This window comes from Lampetra planeri, chromosome 62 (assembly GCF_965212315.1).
Source record: "Lampetra planeri chromosome 62, kcLamPlan1.2.h2, whole genome shotgun sequence".
NCBI classification, from domain to species: domain Eukaryota; kingdom Metazoa; phylum Chordata; class Hyperoartia; order Petromyzontiformes; family Petromyzontidae; genus Lampetra; species Lampetra planeri.
Genome location: NC_136168.1, coordinates 3,251,250 through 3,274,822, shown reverse-complemented (window position 1 = coordinate 3,274,822; position 23,573 = coordinate 3,251,250). Strand labels below are relative to the sequence as shown.

Here is a 23,573-nt window from a genome sequence, read left to right as displayed (position 1 = left end):
TCTTCCAAGGACAATTTACGATTTTATTTTTTGTTGGGGTGGTAACCTATACGAATGTGCCATCAAAAAGTATTCATACCAACCATCGTGACGTCGCAACCACCTGTTGTTGTGCGGGCACGCGGTGCCGCGTTATGATTGGACGTTCACGACGATTGCTTCCCCGGGTCAATCCGAAACGAAGCGACATTTCGGACCGTCCAAAATTTGAGACCCATGATGGAATATTTTTTCAAGAAGTATTTACCCCACCCACCCACCCCCCACCCACCCCCCCCCCCCCTCCAAATTTATCCACAAATCGGCAAAATCCCCTAATAATTAAGTGAGTTGCTATTTTTCGATTTAAAGCTTTCGTGACTGCAGGGATTCATATTCTTGGTTCTTTCGGTAAAGTCACGTAGAAGGGAAATAATAAAATAAATATAATAATTATAATAAAATAAACACAATCATTATGTTTTATTATAAAAATAAAACATAATTATGATGTTTAGTTTATATTATAAAAAAAATAATTTATGTTTATTTTATTATTTCCCTTCTACGTGACTTACCGAAATAAGGATAAAATTAAAATAAAACATAATAATGATGTTATTATTATTTAATTATTTCCCTTCTACGTGACTTTACCGAAAGAACCAAGAATACGAGTTGCTGTTGCTCGGCCGGTGAAACACTTCGCCATTGTAATTTATTGTCTTGTAACGACTTGCACACGGTATATGTAAAAAATGTACCCGTAAAAACAAAGTTTTTCACTATAAATCCTTTATATGCGTGTTCAGTGGGCCACAACCCAGCCCACATTGGTCTTTGAAACGGGCGTCTAGAGTCCTCTCGTCCTCTGGCTTGAGATGGCTGCCACCTATGGGTCAGATGATTGCCTGCCACCATTAAGCAATTGGTAATTAAATATAAAAAAAAAAATCCTAAAAAGTGTAAAATTTAGGAAAATTTATTTTCACGAAAATAAATTGTCACGCACAACGAGTCTGTGTGCAAAATGTCAGCTCGATTGGATCACGGGAAGTGGGTTAAAAAACGACCGAACGATTTGCACGCTCGTAAGCGCGCAAGCAAGCAAGCAAGTGGACTTAATATAAAGGATTTAAAAAGGTTAAAGCGCAGCCCCTGCAATGTCGTGCGTGCGCTGCCCGCTGCTGATGGCAGAAGGGGACTTCTGCTCGTGGGAGCTCCAAAGAGCCCCCCCCCCCCATCCGTCTAGTCAGGGTATTTGGCCTACTATGCCATGCGGGCCAGACGTCTTGGCAAGAAGGTACACGGTAGATCTTACTTTAGAAATATTCGTCCAGCAAAGAGACATTTTGCAGGGCCCGCGAGGTGTTTTTAAAACGTTGGGACGGTGTCGCGCGGTGTGTCCCTGCGACTTGTGGTTTGATGGAGGAAGATGACACCGATTCTAAATACTTTACAAGAATCGCGTGTTTTATTTGGGTGGCTCCGGCCAATTTCGCCGTTTGTTTTGTGGAGTTTTTGGGGGTTTTGATTTAGCTTGCGTTCGGAACGTTGCGACAACAATAACCTCACATGCTTGTTTCTTTTTTGTGTTCTTCTGAAGTTCGGTTTTCTCCAAAAAGTCAGAGCAGTACTCTTTGGTTCTTTCGGTAAAGTCACGTCGGTGAAACAATTTAAAGAAAAAAATTTTAATCGCGAAAAATTCCTTGCTGTGGTTGTCACACCTGACGGTGATTGCTTGTGTTGCAACCGAAACGTGATTTTTATTTATTTTATTTTTTTGATTTTATTTTTTCACCTACGAGAACCAAAGAGTATGCATTCTAGATTTGAAGCTTTCGTGACTGCAAGGAATTATCTTCTTAGGTTTTTTCGGTAAAGTCACGTAGAAAGTAAAATAAAATAAAAACAAAATTCACGACGTTTCGGAGGCAACACAAGTCTCCGTCATCAGGTGGGACCGTCACAGCCAGATTAGCTGTATCAAGTGATTACATCTTGAATCATTGCCTCACTTGATACAGCTAATCTGGCTGTGACGGTCCCACCTGATGACGGAGACTTGTGTTGCCTCCGAAACGTCGTGAATTTTGTTTTTATTTTATTTTACTTTCTACGTGACTTTACCGAAAAAACCTAAGAAGAAAAAAGAGTATGCATCCATGCAGTCACGCAAACTTCAACTCTAGAATGAAGTGAGAGAAGTGGCAGCCGCTAGGAAAGAGTTACGTGTGAGCACTTTTTATTATTAAACTGCGTCGTATAAGGCGCGCCCCGATCTGTTTAAAAAAGAAACGGAGAGATGACTTGGTGTCACGTGCAACCGTTTAAAATGATATGCCAATACATTTGTATTGTGAAGGCCGGCTGGTTACAATGCATTGGGGGCGGATCTGATCAATTAATTATCCGCCCTCTTCCCTGAAGTTGTCACTCGTCGGAATGGTTTGTGTTACATTGTACTGTGTAAAAAAAAACGATTCGGGTCACATTGTAAGTCTCAGATTTTTCAGAGAATCTGTGTCCAATTGTCGACTTTTTTTTACATATATATATAAATGTGCATTTGCGAATCGATGTCGATTCAGAGATCGTGTGTGTGGGTTTTTTTTCTTCTTCACCCCATTCATTATTTTTTGCACGCAAAGGAATTGCGTGTAAGGGGGTTAGCGGTTTCGCGTCCTGAGTCACAGCACGGTTGCCTACGTACGGCGCGAAAGAAGTTGTACCTGCACGCGGTGAGTTAGGGACTGAACACCATTCGCGTTCCCAGATGTCTTCGTGCTAGCCACCAGTGGCGTAGTCGGACACCTCGAGACCCACACACACCACACCACACAGGGTGCACGTTGGCACGAGCAAAAAAAAACAACAGGCGCCATTCGCCACTAAGTGGCGGTGACGGTGCCAGGCCAGGTGCACTTTGAAGCTGCCACGTGAAGTGTCGAAGGCTTCGCTGACGGAGGAGGTCACGGGACAGACCCTGCAGGTGCCTTCGGTTGACCAAGACGACGAGGCAGATGCACCCAGCTGTGCCCCCCAGCAAGGCCGTAGCCATGGAGTCAACATTGGGGGGGGGGGGGGGGCAAATCTTCCAGGGTGTCCTGGGGGTCCCAACCCAGAAAAAAAATGTAAATTTGAAAACTCCTTTCCTGCCTAGAATATTTAAAAATGCACTAACACATGGGATGGACTTTTATTTATTTATTTACAACAATGTCTAATGGTGTATTACAAAAAGTTTTTACTTTTTTTTTTACCATTTCTTGTTTCATTGTATGTAATGGCAGAGATTAGGGATTAATAAAGTACAACCATAACCAGAATCATATCAACAGAAATCTAAGCATTGATTTATGAGGACAAGTCCAGATATTGTGGCCAAGGTTTAGCAAATTGTTCTTTTTATTTACATAGCATAGCAATAATTTTTTAAATTGCAAAATATTGGGATATTTTGAGCATATTTGAATATTGGGGGGGATGTGACCCCTCCAATATATTATAATTACGGCCTTGCCCCCCACTGTGCCAACTTGCTGCATTATTTTATCCGCACGGCGCTCCGCTCGTGAGCGTCGCTCCTCTGCCCTCCGTTGTTGTTGGAGGGCGACTGGCCTCGCATGCACAGAGACATAAGCACACAAAGACAAAGCAGTCCCACAATATTACCTCCTAACAGACTGTTGGGGCAATGTGCCGTTCGCGAGCACCTGTTAAGGCCGGCAGAGTTCGATGTCGGCAGAAGCAAATCTCTGGACCGCTTTCTCCACGCTACGTTTCGTCGGGGTCCTAAAGAAACACCCCCATTGAGGTCTTTCCACTTGTACGTCGTTTCGCAAATTCCGTCACACCTCTCTACCCGATTTTCCTACGCCTCAAACTGAAACACCCCTCCTCCCTCCCCCCCAGACACTCACATCGCCGGCAACACATCCTCATCCCGTCATTTCTCGCCACCCTCTCATCAGCATCTTCGCCTCCGCCCGACACGCTCGCTATGAACGCCTTTTGATTTACGTTGTCTCGATCAACGTCGTCGCGCCTCGCGGGAACGCATCCCCCCGACGTAAAGCGGGGTTTAGCGTGGCCAGTGTAAGTCGGCGGTAATTCTTAAACCTTTACTTTGGGTTCTCGATCGTAATTATTTTTTTAACAATGTTAATAAACACGTGGTAGTGGTTTGACGAAACAAAGTTCAGTTGCGTGACTTCCGTGCTGGGTGGGAGGGGTGGGGCTGGGTGGGGAGGGGCTGGTCACCCCGTGGTGCCCTTATAAAACTCAACGTTTAACCTACTCACGCCGGCTTGTGCCCGCCCTCACAGTCGGCCATATTTGCGACTGGAAACTAGGCTCTAAGAAAAGCTGTCTCGGGTGTGGACCAATCAACTTCAAGGACAGTGCATATCATTATCATAGTTGTTTCTTTTTGTTTGCATTTTGACTGCTTGTGTTGTGGTTATTGCAAACATGATGCCTTGTATAAAGGTGTCCGTTTTTGTACCAGTTGAAAGGGTAAAACCCATCACTAACCCCTTACTAGTTGGCTGTATCGGGTGGTGGCGGGTTTTAACGACACATTTATATATTTACGTGATCTCACCCAAAAAAACTTCTATTATATTGAAAATAAATATATGAATATCTGTGTTGAGTTATTTTTCGGGGGCGGGGGGGCAGTGCCCCCCTCCCTCTCGCCAAACTCCGCCCAGGGTGGTGGCCCTCGCACTGATGATGTCTAATAAGTGACAGCCCCCCCCCCCCCACGTCTCTGAAAACGTGTGAAGGTTGCTGCTGTGAATCTTGTAATTAAAAATAATAATCGCAGTGCCCCGTGTGGGGATCGAACTCGCGACCTTCAGAATTAAACCCGTCACCACCCGACACGGCCAACATTTGACTTAAAGCTTTCGTGACTGCAGCAATCCATACTCTGTGGGTCTTTCGGTAAAGCCACGTTGATAGAAAAAAAAATAACATCAGGTGTAAAAATATTTTCAGCCGATGACGATTGCTTGTGTTGCGATCGAAACGTCGTGATATTTTTTTCTCTCTACGTGGCTTTACAGAAAGACCCAAAGAATATTAATTCTAAATTTGAAGCTTTCGTGACTGCAAGGATTCATGGTCTTAGGTTTTTTCGGTAAAGTCACGTAGGTAAAAAATATAATTTAAATTAATAAAAGTAATAATAGAAATAAAATAATGAATCATGTTGCGATCGAAACGGCGTGATTTATTATTTTATTTCTATTATTATTTTATTTTTTACCTACGTGACTTTACCGACAAAACCTAAGAGTACTCAAAGAATATGCTCAAATGTATTGAAGAATGGGGGAACACTGGCCCCGAGATGGTTCGACAGGTTCGTGTTGGGGTTGCAATAGCGGCGAAGCGACCAGCAGAGGGCAACGTCGGCCTCTCGTCGTCGTCTGTTGCTGCGAATGTTGAAATAAAAAAATAATCGCAGTGCCCCGTGTGAGGATCGAACTCACGACCTTCAGATTATGAGACTGACGCGCTACCTACTGCGCCAACGAGGCCCCTCCGCTCCAAAGGCGTCATGTACAGAGCCCCATTTGTGTCAATCGATCCACTGCTGGATAGAGATATACTCTTAGTTCTTTCGGTAAAGTCACGTAGAAGGGAAGTAATAAAATAATAAAAATAAAACATAATAAAATAATTCTCACGACGTTTCGGCCACAACGCAAGCAGCCGTCCTCAGGTGAAGAACATGTTTGTTGATAAGACAGAGTCTGAGTCATTCAGTCTGAGTCATTCAGACGCTGTCTTATCGACAGACATGTTCTTCACCTGAGGACGGCTGCTTGCGTTGTGGCCGAAACGTCGTGAGAATTATTTTATTATATTTTATTTTTATTATTTTATTACTTCCCTTCTACGTGACTTTACCGAAATAACCAAGAAGATGAATCCCTGCGGTCACGAAAGCTTTAAATCGAAAAAAATGAGACATACTCTTAGTTCTTTCGGTAAAGCCACGTAGGTAAAAAATGAAATTAAAATTAATAAAAAATAAAAACAATAAAATCACGACGTTTTGCTGCATGAAAATTTCTCTCCCTGTGGAATGCAACATATTGGCCGTACTCGAGAGGGGAGGTGAGGATTGTTTGATTAAAAAAAAAAACTTGGGTCACGCTGGTGTTTAGTTGCAGATCGGTGAAGGCTGGGGGGGTAGCACAGATGTACTGTCTAACATTTAGCTACGCAGGAGGTCGTGGGTTCTATCCCGACCCTGACGCCTGCTGCTGCTGCTGCTGTATATTTGGAGTTTGTTGATGCCTCTCTCCCCGTGGTCGCGTGGATTTTTTTTCTCTCTCTGGGTCCTCCGGGTTTTCCCCGCCACATTTATAAAGCGCGCGTCCGTTAGACTATTTAGATACTTTTTCTGCGATAAATGTCCAAATGATAAAGGGCCGTCCATAAGTGACGTCACGCACATAGGGGGGGGGGGGTCAGACATTTGTGACGATGTGTGACGAGGGGGGTGAGAAATGTGACGTCACATCAAAATGCGCAACTTTAAATAAATATAGACAACGCGTTCTACTTAATTAAATATACTTTTTTTTTATAGATGTTTTCTCCTACAATATCAGAGTGCAGCGCCACATTAAATACGCACTACAATAACCTTATACACCCAGTCGTTCATAAAAGTCGAAGGCGGTATAGTACTATAGTAATAGAGCAAGTGCAGAATCACTGAACCGCAATTGATAGCTTGAAAGCATTTAGGGGCCGTCCATAAATGACGTCACGCGATTTTGTACGATTTTTGACCCCCCCCCCACCATCGTCACACGGCGTCACAAAAAGTCAGACCCCCCCCCCTCAAATATGACGTCACAAAGCTCTGCCCCCCCCCCCCCCAAAATAAAACATGCTTCAAATCGCTTTAAACTATTGTCATTGTAGTGCGTATTTAATGCGGCGCTGCACTCTGATGTTGTAGGAGAAAACATTTATTATAAAGTCTATTGAATTAAGTAGAACGTGTTGTCTATATTAATTTAAAGTTGCGCATTTTGATGTGACGTCACATTTCTCAACCCCCTCGTCACACATCGTCACACATGTCTGACCCCCCCCCCCTCCCCCTAGGTGTGTGACGTCATTTATGGACGGCCCCATAGCGCGGGGACCTTGAAAGTGCGGGGCCCGTAGCTACCACATTTGTAGCTACTACACGTGTAGTAGCTACTAGTACTACACGTGTAGTAGTAGTGTAGTAGTAGTAGCTACTACACATGTGGTAGTAGCTACATATGTAGTCGCTACTACTACACGTGTAGTAGTTACTACACATGTAGCTACCACTACTACACTTGCAGTAGTAGTAGCTTCTACACGTGTAGTGGTAGCTACTACATATGTAGCTACTTTTGCTACTGGGATAATCCGGCACTGAACAGACTGTTGGGGCAAGTGCTGTTAGCGAGTGGCAACTACACGTGCAGTAGTAGTAGCTACTACACATGTAGTAGCTACTACTACACATGTTGTAGCTACTACATGTGTAGTAGTAGCTACTACACATGTGTTGTAGCTGCTACTACATGTGTAGTAGCAGCTACTACACATGTAGTAGCTGCTACTACATGTGTAGTAGCAGCTACTACGAAGGCCAACCATGGCACACTCAGGGAGGATGGGTTGGGCCAACGCCACGCCCGGCCGCCTTTGTCTCCCCGATGTTAACCCACCTCATTTGAGGCTAAGTCGACCTAGGCGGAGGCCCCAGGACCGGTTCAAGATATAATCGTCATCGGGGGTGCTGGTAGCCGTGATTGGGAATCGAACTCAGGTGGCCGGCCGACGATTTTGCAGCGCAGCGCTAAGCAATGCCACGACAAAGACAAAGATCTCCCGTATAGCCTTGACAGGACCGTCGGGGCAAGTGCTGTTAGCGAGCACCTACGAAGGCCGGCTTCTGTGGCACCACACGATGTGGGTGGGTGGAACAGCAACCACGCCTGGGGCTGCCTTTGTCTCCCTCGCGGCGATGTGTATTACCCACTGCACAAGGATACTCATGTTTAAGGCTGAGTCGACCTAGTGGGGGATGCCCAGGACCTGTGGCCGCAAGCGGGAATCGAACTCGCGTGGTCGGCCGAAGATTTTGCAGCGCGGCGCTAACCACTGCCCCACCGCTCCTCCTCCCCCCCAATGACTCCCAGATCCAACCACGACGCGTCTGCAACCCAAGCAGCCCTGGAGACTTTAAACCACACGCGGTGTGAACGCCACTTCGCTCGGCTCTCGATCTCCCTGCTCTTCTTATACCAGGGACAGAGAGTCACACACACACACACAACAACAACAACAACAGCAGCAGCAGCAACAACAGTCCAGGTTGTTGTTGTTATTCTAACCACTTGTAAAGCAGCAGGCTCTTTTACGCAAATTTGGATGCCTTCAGCTCGATTGCATTTAAAAGCGCTTGTCGGCTGGAGTTCGCTCGACACTGATGTGGATATTACCGTGGCGTATGGCTATGTCTACAGATCTGTGAATGGTATATTTCATATGTATATATCGGTGTGTGCGGTGTCAGACACACACACACACGCGCACTGAAGACTCGGACAGAGGCTCCATTCAGTATCTCGTCCTCGAGATGGTGGATGTGCAGCGTCCTTCTCCTGGACGGAATTAACGCCTGTAGCAAGGGAATTGCAGGGCTGCACCCTGTATCTTTATTTTATATCGAATATAAATATATTCTATTTCACATTTATTCAGCTTTTTTTAAACTACGTACTAACATTGTTTTTGGTGGCGGGCGGTGGATTTCCTGCTACGGATCTGATTGAATTTATTTTAATTTTTAGATGATTTCAGACATCGTTGACTTTTATTGTATTTTTTTTTGACGTGGGCGTGCGTGCGCGTGTGTGAGTCACGCCGAGATGGATCGGCTCCTTAATTGACCCGACATCATCGGCGTTGTCAAGAAGCGACAACTGTTACGGGCGATTCCTTCCAGGGACAAATGCGGCGACGATTGGGGAGACCAGCCGCTATCACACCGGACAAGTTACGTATCTAAACTCTCTCTCTCTCACACGCACATTTACATACACACATACACACACATATAGCACACATACACATACATACACATATACATACACACATACATACACACACATACTCACATACACACACATACACACACACATACACACATACATACACATACATACACACACATATACACACACATAAACATCGTGGACTCGGGATATCCGCACAAGCCACACACGCTCAACATCTCCTCGACTCACAAGTTGAAGTCTTACGAAGACGAAGATCAGTTCGCCCGAGGTCCGCTCCAAATACGAAACCCCACCACCATCATCATCATCGTTTTCTCACCGGGGGGAGAGACAACATCGGCGGCTTCGGGAAGAAAGGAAGACACACAAGATGAGAGCTGAGATGATCCTCAACACGATCTTCATCCTGGAGTTGACGCGTCTCTCACACTCCGTTGTTGCTGCTCTGGTGAGTAGAACTACCTTCACCCATGTGGTGAGTTGAGTCGGATTTGTAAATGTGCTTTAAGTGATTTGTTTACCTCGTCTGTGATTTGCACCCTCATCCTGTTTTTAAGTTTGTTGTTGTAAAGTTCTGACATCCCGTGGCCCCTACCTGGACGTCTGATAAAAAAAGCGCTTCATATCTCATCGGATTACTCTTCGAGTATAAATAAATAGTCTCATTATGATGGGTCCGTTGATTCAGCTGTTGATGCTGCTGCTCCTGGCTACTGTCCGTTGTACACGCGTGTGAAGACACGTCTGTGTTCACACACGATACACACACGTGTGTACACACGTGTTCACACACGATACACACACGTGTAGACACGTGTCTACGCGTGTGTCTACACGTGTGTGTGTGTACACGCCTCGCTGTCTTGCGCACCTTAACCGAGACAGGCAGATGCCCTCATACGGAACGGTGGCTGACGAATTCTTAAACCCAGGGGTAGGAAAACCAACAAGAAAAGAAGAGGCATTTGCAGTGCCGGATTATCCCAGTCGCAAAAGTAGCTACATGTAGTAGTAGCTACTACTACATGTATTAGTAGCTACTACTACATGTAGTAGTAGCTACTACACATGTAGCTACTACTGTATGTGTAGTAGTAGCTGCTACATGTGTAGTAGTAGTAGCTACTACTACACGTGTAGTAGCTACTACTACTACACATGTAGCTACTACTATATGTGTAGTAGTAGCTGCTACATGTGTAGTAGTAGCTACTACTACACGTGTAGTAGCTACTACACGTGTAGTACTAGCTACGGGCCCCGCACTTTCAAGGGCCCCGCGCCAAATGCTTTGAAGCTATCAATTGCGATTCAGTGATTCTGCACTTGCTGTATTACTATAGTACTATACCGCCTTCAACTTTTATGAACGACCGGGTGTTTAAGGTTAGCGGGTTTTCGTATTACGTGGCTGTATAGCAAACGACAAAATACAATGACTTTGCTATGCAAGTAAAAAAAATGTGTTTTAATATTTACGTGTTTTTTTTTATTTAGGGCCCCTTTATAACATCATATGTTATAGGCCTCGCACTTAGCTTAATCCGGCACTGGACATTTGTCAAATTCTATAACAGCAACAGCAACAACCACCCCCCTCAATAGTTCTAGAAGGCAACCATCCACTGCGGTGGTGAATACGAGACGGGTTGATGGTCCTTGATAGAGAAACACACAGATAGTAGTAATAGTATCAATTGCGATTCAGTGAGTAGTAATAGTAGTAGTAATAGTAGTAGTAACACCTTCGTATATGGAGGACAGCAGAGCTCGGGAAATAGTCGGTAGCGGCCGGGTCATCGCCGCCTTGACTGCTGCCAGCTGCTCGTAAACAGTTCACACTCCTGGCGCCTCTCAGCGTCCTCTCTCTCTCTCTGTCTCTGTGTGTGTGTCTCTGTCTCTGTGTGTGTCTCTCTTTGTGTGTCTCTGTGTGCGTCTCTGTGTGTGTGTGTGTCTCTGTGTGTGTCTCTGTGTGTGTGTCTCTGTGTGTGTCTCTCTGTGTGTGTGTGTCTCTGTGTGTGTCTCTGTGTGTGTGTCTCTGTGTGTGTCTCTCTGTGTGTGTCTCTGTCTCTGTGTGTGTGTCTCTCTCTGTCTCTCTGTGTGTGTCTCTGTGTGTGTGTCTCTGTGTGTGTCTCTGTGTGTGTGTCTCTGTGTGTGTCTCTCTGTGTGTGTCTCTGTCTCTGTGTGTGTGTCTCTCTCTGTCTCTCTGTGTGTGTCTCTGTGTGTGTGTCTCTCTGTCTCTGTGTGTGTGTCTCTGTCTCTCTGTGTGTGTCTCTCTGTCTCTCTGTGTGTCTCTCTGTGTGTGTCTCTGTGTGTGTGTCTCTCTGTGTGTGTCTCTGTCTCTCTGTGTGTGTCTCTGTGTGTGTCTCTCTGTCTCTCTCTGTGTGTGTCTCTCTATCTATGTCTCTCTCTGTGTGTGGCTCTAAGAAAAGCTGTCTCCGGTGTGGACCAATCAATTTCAAGGACAATGCATACATTGTTTGCATTCTGTCGGCAGGTATTGTGGTTTGATGCAAACATGATCACTTGTAAAAATATGTTAGTCTTGTTGCCAGAAAAAAGGGTTAAAAAAACTATTATTATATTTTGCTATTGGCAAAGGAGGCCTCATGATACAGTATATACATTTATTTTTAAAGTGATTAGTTTACCTTTGCCGTACTTTGCACTGCTGTTGTGTTGTTGTGTCGTTTTGCCGTTGCAACGTTCTTACCGCCCCGATCGGAGAACTATTAACATTCCTTCCCTTCATTAATGCTACCCCTATACCCTCCCTTTGATGCTGCTAATCCTGCATAATGCACGGGCATAATATGACTTTGAAACCCCCCGCCCACCTCCTACGCATTTCACAAGTAGTACTAATCCCATATCTGCATTTCCCATAAATATGCTAAATTCCTCTTGATATGCAAATTATTTGTCAAGGCGCTCTTCCCCCTCCAATCCAGCTTAAATATACGCTCCAAGCCTGGGGTGTTTCATTCAGACGCTGTCTTCCCGACAGACCTGTTCTTCACCTGAGGACGGCTGCTTGCGTTGTGGCCGAAACGTCGTGAGAATTATTTTATTACGTTTTATTTTTATTATTTTATTATTTCCCTTCTACGTGACTTTACCGAAAGAACCAAGAAGATGTGGAAAAGAGATTTACGGCTCATCGGATTCCACCAGTTTGAATAAATAGTCCGATTCTGAGTATATCTAGAGGCGACGGATCAATGGTGGGGGTGGGTGGATGGGTGGGAGGGGGGGGTGCATTTGAGATCTTTACTCAGGAAGGAAGCGATGGCAGACCGAAATGCAACCTTCAAAGACAATGGCAGTACAAAGACAAAGGTCCCCGCTGGGGAAAATGTTTGTTTCCTTTGCATATTCGTTAAATAAAGCTTACTCGCAAACGATTACGTTTTTTGAGAATTGAATGGGATCATAAGATATCTGGACCACCACGATCTCTCCAGCATCTCCCCAACATCTCCACCATCTCCCCACCATCTCCACCATCTCCACCATCTCCACCATCTCCCCACCATCTCCACCATCTCCACCATCTCCACCATCTCCCCACCATCTCCATCATCTCCACCATCTCCCCACCATCTCCACCATCTCCCCACCATCTCCACCATCTCCCCAACATCTCCACCATCTTTCCACCATCTCCACCATCTTTCCACCATCTCCACCATCTCCCCACCATCTCCACCATCTCCCCAACATCTCCACCATCTCCCCACCATTTCCACCATCTCTCCACCATATCCACCATCTCCCCAACATCTCCACCATCTCCACTATCTCCCCACCATCTCCACCATCTCCACCATCTCCCCACCATCTCCACCATCTCCACCATCTCCACGATCTCCACCATCTCCCCACCATCTCCACCATCTCCCCAACATGTCCACCATCTCCACCATCTCTCCAACATCTCCCCACCATCTCCACCATCTCCCCACCATCTTCACCATCTCCCCAACATCTCCACCATCTCCACCATCTCCACCATCTCCTCACCATCTCCCCACCATCTCCACCATCTCCCCACCATCTCCACCATCTCCCCACCATCCCCACCGTCTCCACCATCTCTCCAACATCTCCCCACCATCTCCACCATCTCCCCACCATCTTCACCATCTCCCCAACATCTCCACCATCTCCACCATCTCCACCATCTCCTCACCATCTCCCCACCATCTCCACCATCTCCCCACCATCTCCACCATCTCCCCACCATCTCCACCATCTCCCCACCATCTTCACCATCTCCCCAACATCTCCACCATCTCACCATCTCCACAATCTCCCCACCATCTCCCCACCATCTCTACAATCTCCCCACCATCTCCCCACCATCTCCACCATCTCCTCACCATCTCCCCACCATCTCCACAATCTCCCCACCATCTCCCCACCATCTCCCCAATCTCCCCATCATCTCCCCACCATCCCCACCATCCCCACTATCTCCCCACCATCCCCACCATCTCCCCACCATCTCCCCACCATCAGCTGGTGGCCACGTTCGTCCCATCGGCCACAGCCCGAGGGGCCGCTCTATGCCTCAGTGGCCGAGCGAGCCAGGGAGCGAGCCAGGGAGCGAGCGAGCGAGCGAGCGAGCGAGCGAGCGAGCGAGCCAGGGAGCGAGCGAGCGAGCGAGCGAGCGAGCGAGCGAGCGAGCGAGCCAGGGAGCGAGTAAGCGAGCGAGGGAGCGAGCCAGGGAGCGAGTAAGCGAGCGAGGGAGCGAGCCAGGGAGCGAGTAAGCGAGCGAGGGAGCGAGCCAGGGAGCGAGTAAGCGAGCGAGCGAGGGAGCGAGTGAGTGAGCCAAGGAGCGAGCGAATGAGCAAGCCAGGGAGTGAGCGAGGGAGCGAGCGAGTGAGCAAGCCAGGGAGCGAGTAAGCGAGCGAGCGAGGGAGCGAGTGAGTGAGCCAGGGAGCGAGCGAATGAGCAAGCCAGGGAGTGAGCGAGGGAGCGAGCGAGCGAGGGAGTGAGCGAGTGAGCGAGCCAGGGCGCGAGTCAGGGAGCAGGCGAGGGAGTGTGCAAGTGAGCGAGCCAGGGAGCAACCCAGGGAGCGAGTGAGCGAGTGAGTGGTGGCGCCGCTGTTTGGTTTTCCCACAGCCGCCGCTGTTGCCATCACTGCGCGAAATCCCGGCACAGCTGGGCTGCTGCATTCCATGCGGGGCCGCGAAAATGACACCGGCAGCGCACGCCCCGTCCACCTAAACTCGGCTCGGCTATGTAACACGTGGGGGATCTTTTTTGTTGTTTTGCCATCGATATTATCCACGATAGCGGGAATCAGAATCAGAATCGCGAAAGGGTTTTATTCGCCATGAAAGTTCGCACAGACAAGGAATTTTACTTTGGCCGGAAGGTGCATACATTCAACATATAGGAATCTTAAATGAGTGGTTTACAAGTCTAACTATACTGAAGGTACAAGTCTAACTAATACTAAGGAGCTAAAGTATATTCATATTCTCAGGTTTTTTCGGTAAAGTCACGTAGGTAAAAACATTAAAATTAATGAAAGTAAAATAAAACAAAACAAAAATAAAATTCACGACGTTTCGGAGGCAACACAAGTCTCCTTCATCAGGTGGGACCGTCACAGCCGAATTAGCTGCATCAAGTGATTTGATGCAGCTGATGATAGCTGCATCAAATTCGGCTGTGACGGTCCCACCTGATGAAGGAGACTTGTGTTGCCTCCGAAACGTCGTGAATTTTATTTTTGTTTTGTTTTATTTTACTTTCATTAATTTTAATGTTTTTACCTACGTGACTTTACCGAAAAAACCTGAGAATATGAATCATTGCAGTCACGAAAGCTTCAAATCTAGAATGAGCTAAAGTATGTACAAATTTAATAAAATAAATTATAAAATATACAATGGCTATAATATACAATATAAAATTACAAAAATACAAATAGGGTAACATAGTGCAAATATGGCAGGGTGTCATTGTGCAGATATTGTGTTAAAATCAGTTTGAGCGTTAAAGTCAATGGGGTTTGGATGGGAGTGGGTGACGGGGGTCAGATCGCGTGACATTAACCGCGTCGTGAAAAACCCAATGCCACCCAAACAATTCCATCCTGGCAGCAGCGGGCTTTTGGCTGACCGTCAACAACAAACAACAACAACAACAACGAAAAAAAAAGAAAAACCGCTCACTCCGGTCGATCGCACTGACCTCCCGTGTACCGGGCGAGGGAGTCAACATCTCTCGCCACCGGTGCAACAGAGAAAAAAAATGCCAACGGGCGCGCTACACCGCTGCTCGGCCTCGTCGCTTCACTCTCTCACTCTCTCAATCGAGGCTTAATTACTGACATGGGCAAGCCTCACTCCGTAAATGTCCTTCAGGGGCCGAGTGCTTGTCGCTAACACCCTGGCAGCATCCGTGCTGTGGCACAAGACCAAGACCCTCCAGCCTCCTGCTTGGCTACTCACCAGAGTCAGCCGCTCACTCGCGCACTTCGTCTGGCACGGGAAGCACCGGCTCAGGCCGGGCGTTCTCTGCCTGCCAGTGGGCGAGGGCGGCCAGGGTCTGGTGGACATCACCGCCAGGGTCATGAGCTTTAGGCCAGAGATCGCAAACGGGTTTTGATTCCTTGCCCGTACCCGTACCCGGCGGCACCAGGGTCGCAAACGGGTACCCGTACCCGGCCGTACCCGGGTATCGGGTACCTGATTGCGACCTCTGGGATGAAGCCATGTTGCAGGCGCGGGTGGGTTGATTCTAGGAACTTGAATTGTGAGAAGAGACAAGACGTTGGGAAATGAGTGACAAACGGTGACTCACCAGTGACTCACGGCCTACCCGTACCCGTACCCGGCCGCACCAGGGTCGCAAACGGGTACCCGTACCCGGCCGGGTACGGGTAGCCGGGTATCGGGTAGGGTACGGGTATTGGGTACCCGGTTGCGACCTCTGCTTTAGGCTCATGGCCATCAGGCGGCTGCTGTATGACCGGGAGAAGCTACCCTGGAAGTCGCCGGCTGTCTCCCTGCTGAGGGATGCAGGGGGGTGCCTGGGGTATGGAAAGGAACTCTTCCTGATGGACCTGAGCCTGGTCGACTACACGAGGCTGCCAGGTTATCACCAGAGCCTCTTGGACGCGTGGCGGAGCTTCGAGCGGAGCAGAACGCGCGTGGCGCCCTACGACCTCGCGCAGTTCCTGAACGAGCTCCTTGTTCTGCAACGGCCTCTTCCAGGGGATCAGAGGAGAGAGGACCCTGCCTCTACGCCTCACATCGGCAGGGCTGCGGATAGTCTTCCACCTCGTGCAGGCCCACCAGCCCAAGTGGAAGACCGCGGCTGAGATCGCCAGCACCGCTAGGGGACTCCGCTCCATGCTCGGGACGTGCTTCGCGCCATGAAGGAGCTGCGCCTTAAGCTGGAAGCACCGGGGGATGGTGGCGGCCCCACCCTCCTCCTCCTTCCCGGAGTTGTGCTTCTCCTGCGCGCAGCCCCCTAGCCACAGCGACTCCGGTAAGCTACTGAAGCTCCGAGGCTGCAGGAACGTGCCCCTTAAGAGTGCCCCAAACACAGCGCTCTACACGTGCCGTGTCAAGGCGCTCTACACGTGGCTGTATCAAGGCGCTCTACACGTGGCTGTGTCAAGGCGCTCTACACGTGCTGTATCAAGGCGCTCTACACGTGCTGAGTCAAGGCGCTCTACACGTGCTGCGTCAAGGCGCTCTACACGTGCTGCGTCAAGGCGCTCTACACGTGCCGTGTCAAGGCGCTCTACACGTGCTGCGTCAAGGCGCTCTACACGTGCTGTATCAAGGCGCTCTACACGTGGCTGTGTCAAGGCGCTCTACACGTGCTGTGTCAAGGCGCTCTACACGTGCTGTATCAAGGCGCTCTACACGTGGCTGTGTCAAGGCGCTCTACACGTGCTGTGTCAAGGCGCTCTACACGTGCCGTGTCAAGGCGCTCTACACGTGCTGCGTCAAGGCGCTCTACACGTGCTGTATCAAGGCGCTCTACACGTGGCTGTGTCAAGGCGCTCTACACGTGCTGTGTCAAGGCGCTCTACACGTGGCTGTGTCAAGGCGCTCTACACGTGCTGTGTCAAGGCGCTCTACACGTGGCTGTGTCAAGGCGCTCTACACGTGCTGTGTCAAGGCGCTCTACACGTTGCTGTGTCAAGGCGCTCTACACGTGCTGTGTCAAGGCGCTCTACACGTGGCTGTGTCAAGGCGCTCTACACGTGGCTGTGTCAAGGCGCTCTACACGTGGCTGTGTCAAGGCGCTCTACACGTGCTGTGTCAAGGCGCTCTACACGTGGCTGAGTCAAGGCGCTCTACACGTGCTGCGTCAAGGCGCTCTACACGTGGCTGCGTCAAGGCGCTCTACACGTGCTGCGTCAAGGCGCTCTACACGTGCTGTGTCAAGGCGCTCTACACGTGGCTGTGTCAAGGCGCTCTACACGTGGCTGTGTCAAGGCGCTCTACACGTGCCGTGTCAAGGCACTCTACACGTGCTGTGTCAAGGCGCTCTACACGTGCTGTGTCAAGGCGCTCTACACGTGGCTGTGTCAAGGCGCTCTACACGTGCTGTGTCAAGGCGCTCTACACGTGCCGTGTCAAGGCGCTCTACACGTGCTGTGTCAAGGCGCTCTACACGTGCCGTGTCAAGGCGCTCTACACGTGCCGTGTCAAGGCGCTCTACACGTGCCGTGTCAAGGCGCTCTACACGTGCCGTGTCAAGGCGCTCTACACGTGCCGTGTCAAGGCGCTCTACACGTGCCATGTCAAGGCGCTCTACACGTGCTGTGTCAAGGCGCTCTACACGTGCCGTGTCAAGGCGCTCTACACGTGCCGTGTCAAGGCGCTCTACACGTGCTGTGTCAAGGCGCTCTACACGTGCCGTGTCAAGGCGCTCTACACGTGCCGTGTCAAGGCGCTCTACACGTGCTGTGTCAAGGCGCTCTACACGTGCTGTGTCAAGGCGCTCTACACGTGCTGTGTCAAGGCGCTCTACACTTGCTGTGTCAAGGCGCTCTACACGTGGCTGTGTCAAGGAGCTCTACACATGGCTATGTCAAGGCGCTCTACACGTGCTGAGTCAAGGCGCTCTACACGTGCCGTGTCAAGGCACTCTACACGTGCCGTGTCAAGGCGCTCTACACGTGCTGTGTCAAGGCGCTCTACACGTGCTGTGTCAAGGCGCTCTACACGTGCTGTGTCAAGGCGCTCTACACGTGCCGTGTCAAGGCGCTCTACACGTGCCGTGTCAAGGCGCTCTACACGTGCTGTGTCAAGGCGCTCTACACGTGCTGTGTCAAGGCGCTCTACACGTGCTGTGTCAAGGCGCTCTACACGTGGCTGTGTCAAGGCGCTCTACACGTGGCTGTGTCAAGGCGCTCTACACGTGCTGTGTCAAGGCGCTCTACACGTGCCGTGTCAAGGCGCTCTACACGTGCCGTGTCAAGGCGCTCTACACGTGCTGTGTCAAGGCGCTCTACACGTGCTGTGTCAAGGCGCTCTACACGTGCCGTGTCAAGGCACTCTACACGTGCCGTGTCAAGGCGCTCTACACGTGCCGTGTCAAGGCGCTCTACACGTGCTGTGTCAAGGCGCTCTACACGTGCTGTGTCAAGGCGCTCTACACGTGCCGTGTCAAGGCGCTCTACACGTGCCGTGTCAAGGCGCTCTACACGTGCTGTGTCAAGGCGCTCTACACGTGCTGTGTCAAGGTGCTCTACACGTGCTGTGTCAAGGCGCTCTACACGTGCTGTGTCAAGGCGCTCTACACGTGCTGTGTCAAGGCGCTCTACACGTGCTGTCAAGGCGCTCTACACGTGCTGTGTCAAGGCGCTCTACACGTGGCTGTGTCAAGGCGCTCTACACGTGCTGTGTCAAGGCGCTCTACACGTGCTGTGTCAAGGCGCTCTACACGTGCTGTGTCAAGGCGCTCTACACGTGCTGTGTCAAGGCGCTCTACACGTGCTGTGTCAAGGCGCTCTACACGTGCTGTGTCAAGGCGCTCTACACGTGCTGTGTCAAGGCGCTCTACACGTGCTGTGTCAAGGCGCTCTACACGTGGCTGTGTCAAGGCGCTCTACACGTGGCTGTGTCAAGGCGCTCTACACATGGTTGTGTCAAGGCGCTGCCTTCCCGGGACCAGGCGACCTACCGGACACAAAACGGAGAGACCATTTCTCTCCTCTCATTGCAGCCGCCCCTCAGTGGAAACAAACGTACAAGTCTCCCCCTGTAGCCAAACGCTGCGGTGACCTCCAGTGGAGGTTGGCACACTGCACGTTGCCATCGGCCGTGTGGCTCAGCCGAATCTCTTGCCAGGGGTAACAGACTTGTGCATTTCCTGCGGTGCCAGGGAGGATCTGCCCCACCAATACTTACACTGCCAGCGGCTCACACCAATGTTCCGCCTTTTGGGGGACATCTTCAGGAAACTGAGGGTGCCCTTCTACAACAGCAGCTTCGTATATGGGGTGGTGCCTTACCTGGCTAACAAGCGCCATGACCTCGCCAGCTTCGCCTGCGCGCAAGCGAAGATGGCGGTGTACAGAACGAGGAAAACGATGCTGGAGGGTGATACTGACGGTTGCTCTGTGCTTCCGGTGTTCAGAGGCCTGCTTAAGGCGCGGCTCCGGCTGGAGCACGCCGCGTACCACACACATGTCGGTGATGTGCGCGTATTCTTCGAACGCTGGGGAGCCGGAAAGGCCCTCTGCACCAGCGTGGACGGCACCCTCGTGGTGTTCACCTTCTGAAGCGCTCGCTCGTCACCGTGGCGTGCGCGATGACACCACAACCACGTGACTTTTTTCTTTTGTGTTGTGTGCGGTGCTTTCAGCACCACGACACGTGGTTTTGTAACGATATGTAACGTTTGTTTTCTTTCGTTTGCTGGTGACTGTTTTTCATATTGAAATCGCCTCCGGTGCTTTTGCTGCTGGCGCCAATAAAAGTTGTTTAAAAGTCAAAAGTCTCACATTCACTCTCTCACACTCTCTCTCTCACACACTCACTCTCTCACTCTCTCTCTCACTCTCTCACGACTCACTCTTTCTCACTCTCACACTCACTCTCACCCTCTCTCACACTCTCTCACTCTCTCACACTCTCTCACTCTCTCACACTCTCTCTCACTCTCTCACTCACCCTCACTCACTCTCACACTCTCACACTCTCTCACACTCTCACACACTCACTCTCTCACGACTCACTCATTCTCTCACTCCTCTCTCACTCTCTCTCACTCTCTCACTCTCTCACACTCTCTCACGACTCACTCTCACTCCTCTCTCACTCTCTCCCACTCTCTCACACTCTCTCACGACTCACTCTCTCTCTCACTCTCTCACCCTCACTCACTCTTACACTCTCACACTCTCTCACACTCTCACACACTCACTCTCTCACGACTCACTCATTCTCTCACTCCTCTCTCACACTCTCTCACTCTCTCTCACTCTCTCACTCTCTCACACTCTCTCACGACTCACTCTCACACTCTCTCACTCACTCTCACCCTCACTCACTCTCACCCTCACTCACTCTCACCCTCTCTCACTCTCTCTCACTCTCTCACACTCTCTCACACTCTCTCACGACTCACTCTCACTCCTCTCTCACTCTCTCCCACTCTCTCACACTCTCTCACGACTCACTCTCTCACTCTCTCACTCACTCTCACCCTCACTCACTCTCACCCTCACTCACTCTCACCCTCACTCACTCTCTCTCTCTCTCTCACTCCCTCCGACACTTCCGTAGGTGGACGCCGACGACGTGCTGACGAGGGAAGAGCAGATCTCCATCCTGTTGGGCGCCTGGAGGAGATGCGAGCAGCGCATGAACTCGACGGGCGGCTCCACGGCGTCAGGTGAAGTCGGCGGAGTGAGGACTCATCTCCATCCGTTGCCATCTGTACAGGGTTTAAAAGGGAGGGGGGGCAGTCGGTGGTGGCAGGGTTACCCCCTCGCTCCGGATGTGTTCCTCTTGCCTATCGCCCGGCTCTTTCCCTCCCACGTGACATCAACGAAAGGCCTCTTGAACTATAATAATAGTTCAATTTATAACGCGCGCAAATTTGCGGGCGTGGTGGCCGCAACTCAGAGGCCGAAAGAAAAGGCGCTGCGCTCAACTTCACGTAGCAGGAGGCTGCTGAAAGGAATGGGCTCCCCTTAGACTCAACGTGGATATCTGGGTGGTATTAATTTTAATTACGATGATGATAATGATCGTTGTTGTGAAAATAGTGTGGTGCCAATTAGCATTATTATAATAGTATGGTGATAATACTCATTATTATGATAACAGTATGATGAAAATGATCATTAGTATGATAAGATTATGATGATACTTATTATTTATATGATAACAACATTATAATAATGATAATTAGTATGATAACAGTATTATGATAAATATTATGATAGTTAAAGGTACAGACACAGCCCTGCTGGAGGAAAAGCTCAAGAGAGCCCCTGTAGTGGAGGCTATTTGGCCTACTCTTCCAATGCTGGCAACCCATCTTGGACGAGGTGGGAATACCCACAGCCTACCCCACCACACACACAACGCGGCTGTCGGGAACCCGTTACTCCTGCAGGGTGGACAGAGGCAGCGGTGATTTGAGACAATGATTTAAGACAATGTTTTAGGACAATTATTTAAGACAATGATTTAAGACAATGATTTTAGACAATGATTTAAGACAATGATTTAAGACAATTATTTAAGACAATGATTTAAGACAATTAATTAAAACAATGATTTAAGACAATGATTTAAGACTGATTTAAGACAATTATTTAAGACAATTATTTAAGACAATGATTTAAGACAATGATTTAAGACAATGATTTAAGACTGATTTAAGACAATTATTTAAGACAATGATTTGAAACAATGATTTAAGACAATGATTTAAGACAATGATTTAAGACAATGATTTAAGACAATGATTTAAGACAATGCTTTAAGACAATGATTTAAGACAATGATTTAAGACTGATTTAAAACAATGATTTAAGACAATGATTTAAAACAATGATTTAAAACAATGATTTAAGACAATGATTTGAGACAATGATTTAAGACAATGATTTAAGACAATAATTTAAGACAATGATTTAAGACAATGATTTTAGATAATGATTTAAGACAATGATTTAAGACAATTATTTAAAACAATGATTTAAAACAATGATTTAAGACAATTATTTAAAACAATGATTTAAGACAATGATTTAAGACTGATTTAAGACAATGATTTAAAACAATGAATTTAAAACAATGCTTTAAAACAATTGGCACCTTTGGCACCATTGGCACCATTGGCACCATTGCCACCATTGCCACCATTGCCACCATTGCCATCATTGCCATTATTGGCACCTTTGGCACCGTTTCCACCATTGCCACCATTGCCACCATTGCCACCATTGGCACCTTTGGCATCATTGGCATCATTGGCATCGATGGCAACAGCTCTGTTATTCACCTGAGGACGGCTGCTTGCGTTGTGGCCGAAACGTCGTGAGAATTTTATTATGTTTTATTTGTATTATTTTATTATTTCCCTTCTACGTGACTTTACCGAAAGAACCAAGAAGACCACTGGCACCGTCAACGTGCTCGTTATATCGAGACGCTGCGTTATTTTGAACTCGGGTGAAATATCGCGATTGTTGTCATCATTACTGTAACTTGAAATGTTGATGTTTCTCGGGCAAACCATTTTACCATTTGCGTTTTTTGTGCCTTATTTGCAACGCGTTCTTTAATCATGATCCTCACTTTAGTGAAATATTTAAAAGATAACTTTGTAACACACTTTACGTGATTTGTTTCCATTTATTAAAAAAAATTAAATTCTCGCGACCTGTTATGTTGCGTTTGCCAGGGAAACCGATGCTTTTGGTCGATGACCACCCCGATTCAAGTGCCATCTTCGCTCACAGGGTAACGTCAAAATCAACTGAAACTTTACTGAACAGAAACGGTTGTTGGCATCGAAGTCCCTCGTTTGGCGATTTAACCGCGAGCCGCATGATTCAATTTGCGGGATCTTTCTTGTGCCGCGCATCTTTTGCCTCCGCAGATCGCCACTGTTCCCCGGAATGGGACGGGATTATTTGCTGGCCCGCGGGAACTCTTGGAAGCCTCGTGTCGGTGCATTGCCCCGAATACATCTACGACTTCAATCACCAGGGTACGAGCGAGTGAGTCCGCGAGTGAGCTTGTGAGAGAGTGAGTCAGTGAGTGAGCCTGTGAGAGAGTGAGTCAGTGAGCGAGCCAGTGAGTTAGTGAGTGAGCCAGTGAGTGAGCGAGTGAGAGAGTGAGTGAGAGGGTGAGCCAGTGAAAGAGTGAGTGAGCCAGTGAGCCAGTGAGAGAGTGAGTGAGTGAGCGAGCCAGTGAGAGAGTGAGTGAGCGAGCGAGCGAGTGAGAGAGCCAGTCAGTGAGAGAGTGAGTCAGTGAGTGAGAGAGCCAGTCAGTG

The 23,573-nt window shown here is 48.7% G+C and overlaps 1 protein-coding gene and 1 non-coding gene across 2 annotated transcripts; one reads left to right on the top strand and one right to left on the bottom strand.

The window, feature by feature from the left end:
• Positions 1 to 5,455: 5,455 nt before the first annotated feature.
• Positions 5,456 to 5,528, bottom strand: TRNAM-CAU (transfer RNA methionine (anticodon CAU)). Its single transcript has one exon. It is a non-coding gene; the product is annotated as a tRNA-Met (tRNA).
• A 2,542-nt stretch (positions 5,529 to 8,070) lies between these two features.
• LOC144736653 (parathyroid hormone 2 receptor-like) lies at positions 8,071 to 23,302 on the top strand. The gene is made up of 3 exons (XM_078619225.1): positions 8,071 to 9,522; positions 20,846 to 20,954; positions 23,178 to 23,302. The coding sequence occupies exons 1-3, from the start codon at positions 9,445 to 9,447 to the stop codon at positions 23,300 to 23,302; spliced, it is 312 nt and encodes a 103-aa protein (XP_078475351.1). The 5' UTR covers positions 8,071 to 9,444.
• The last annotated feature ends 271 nt before the right edge of the window (positions 23,303 to 23,573 follow it).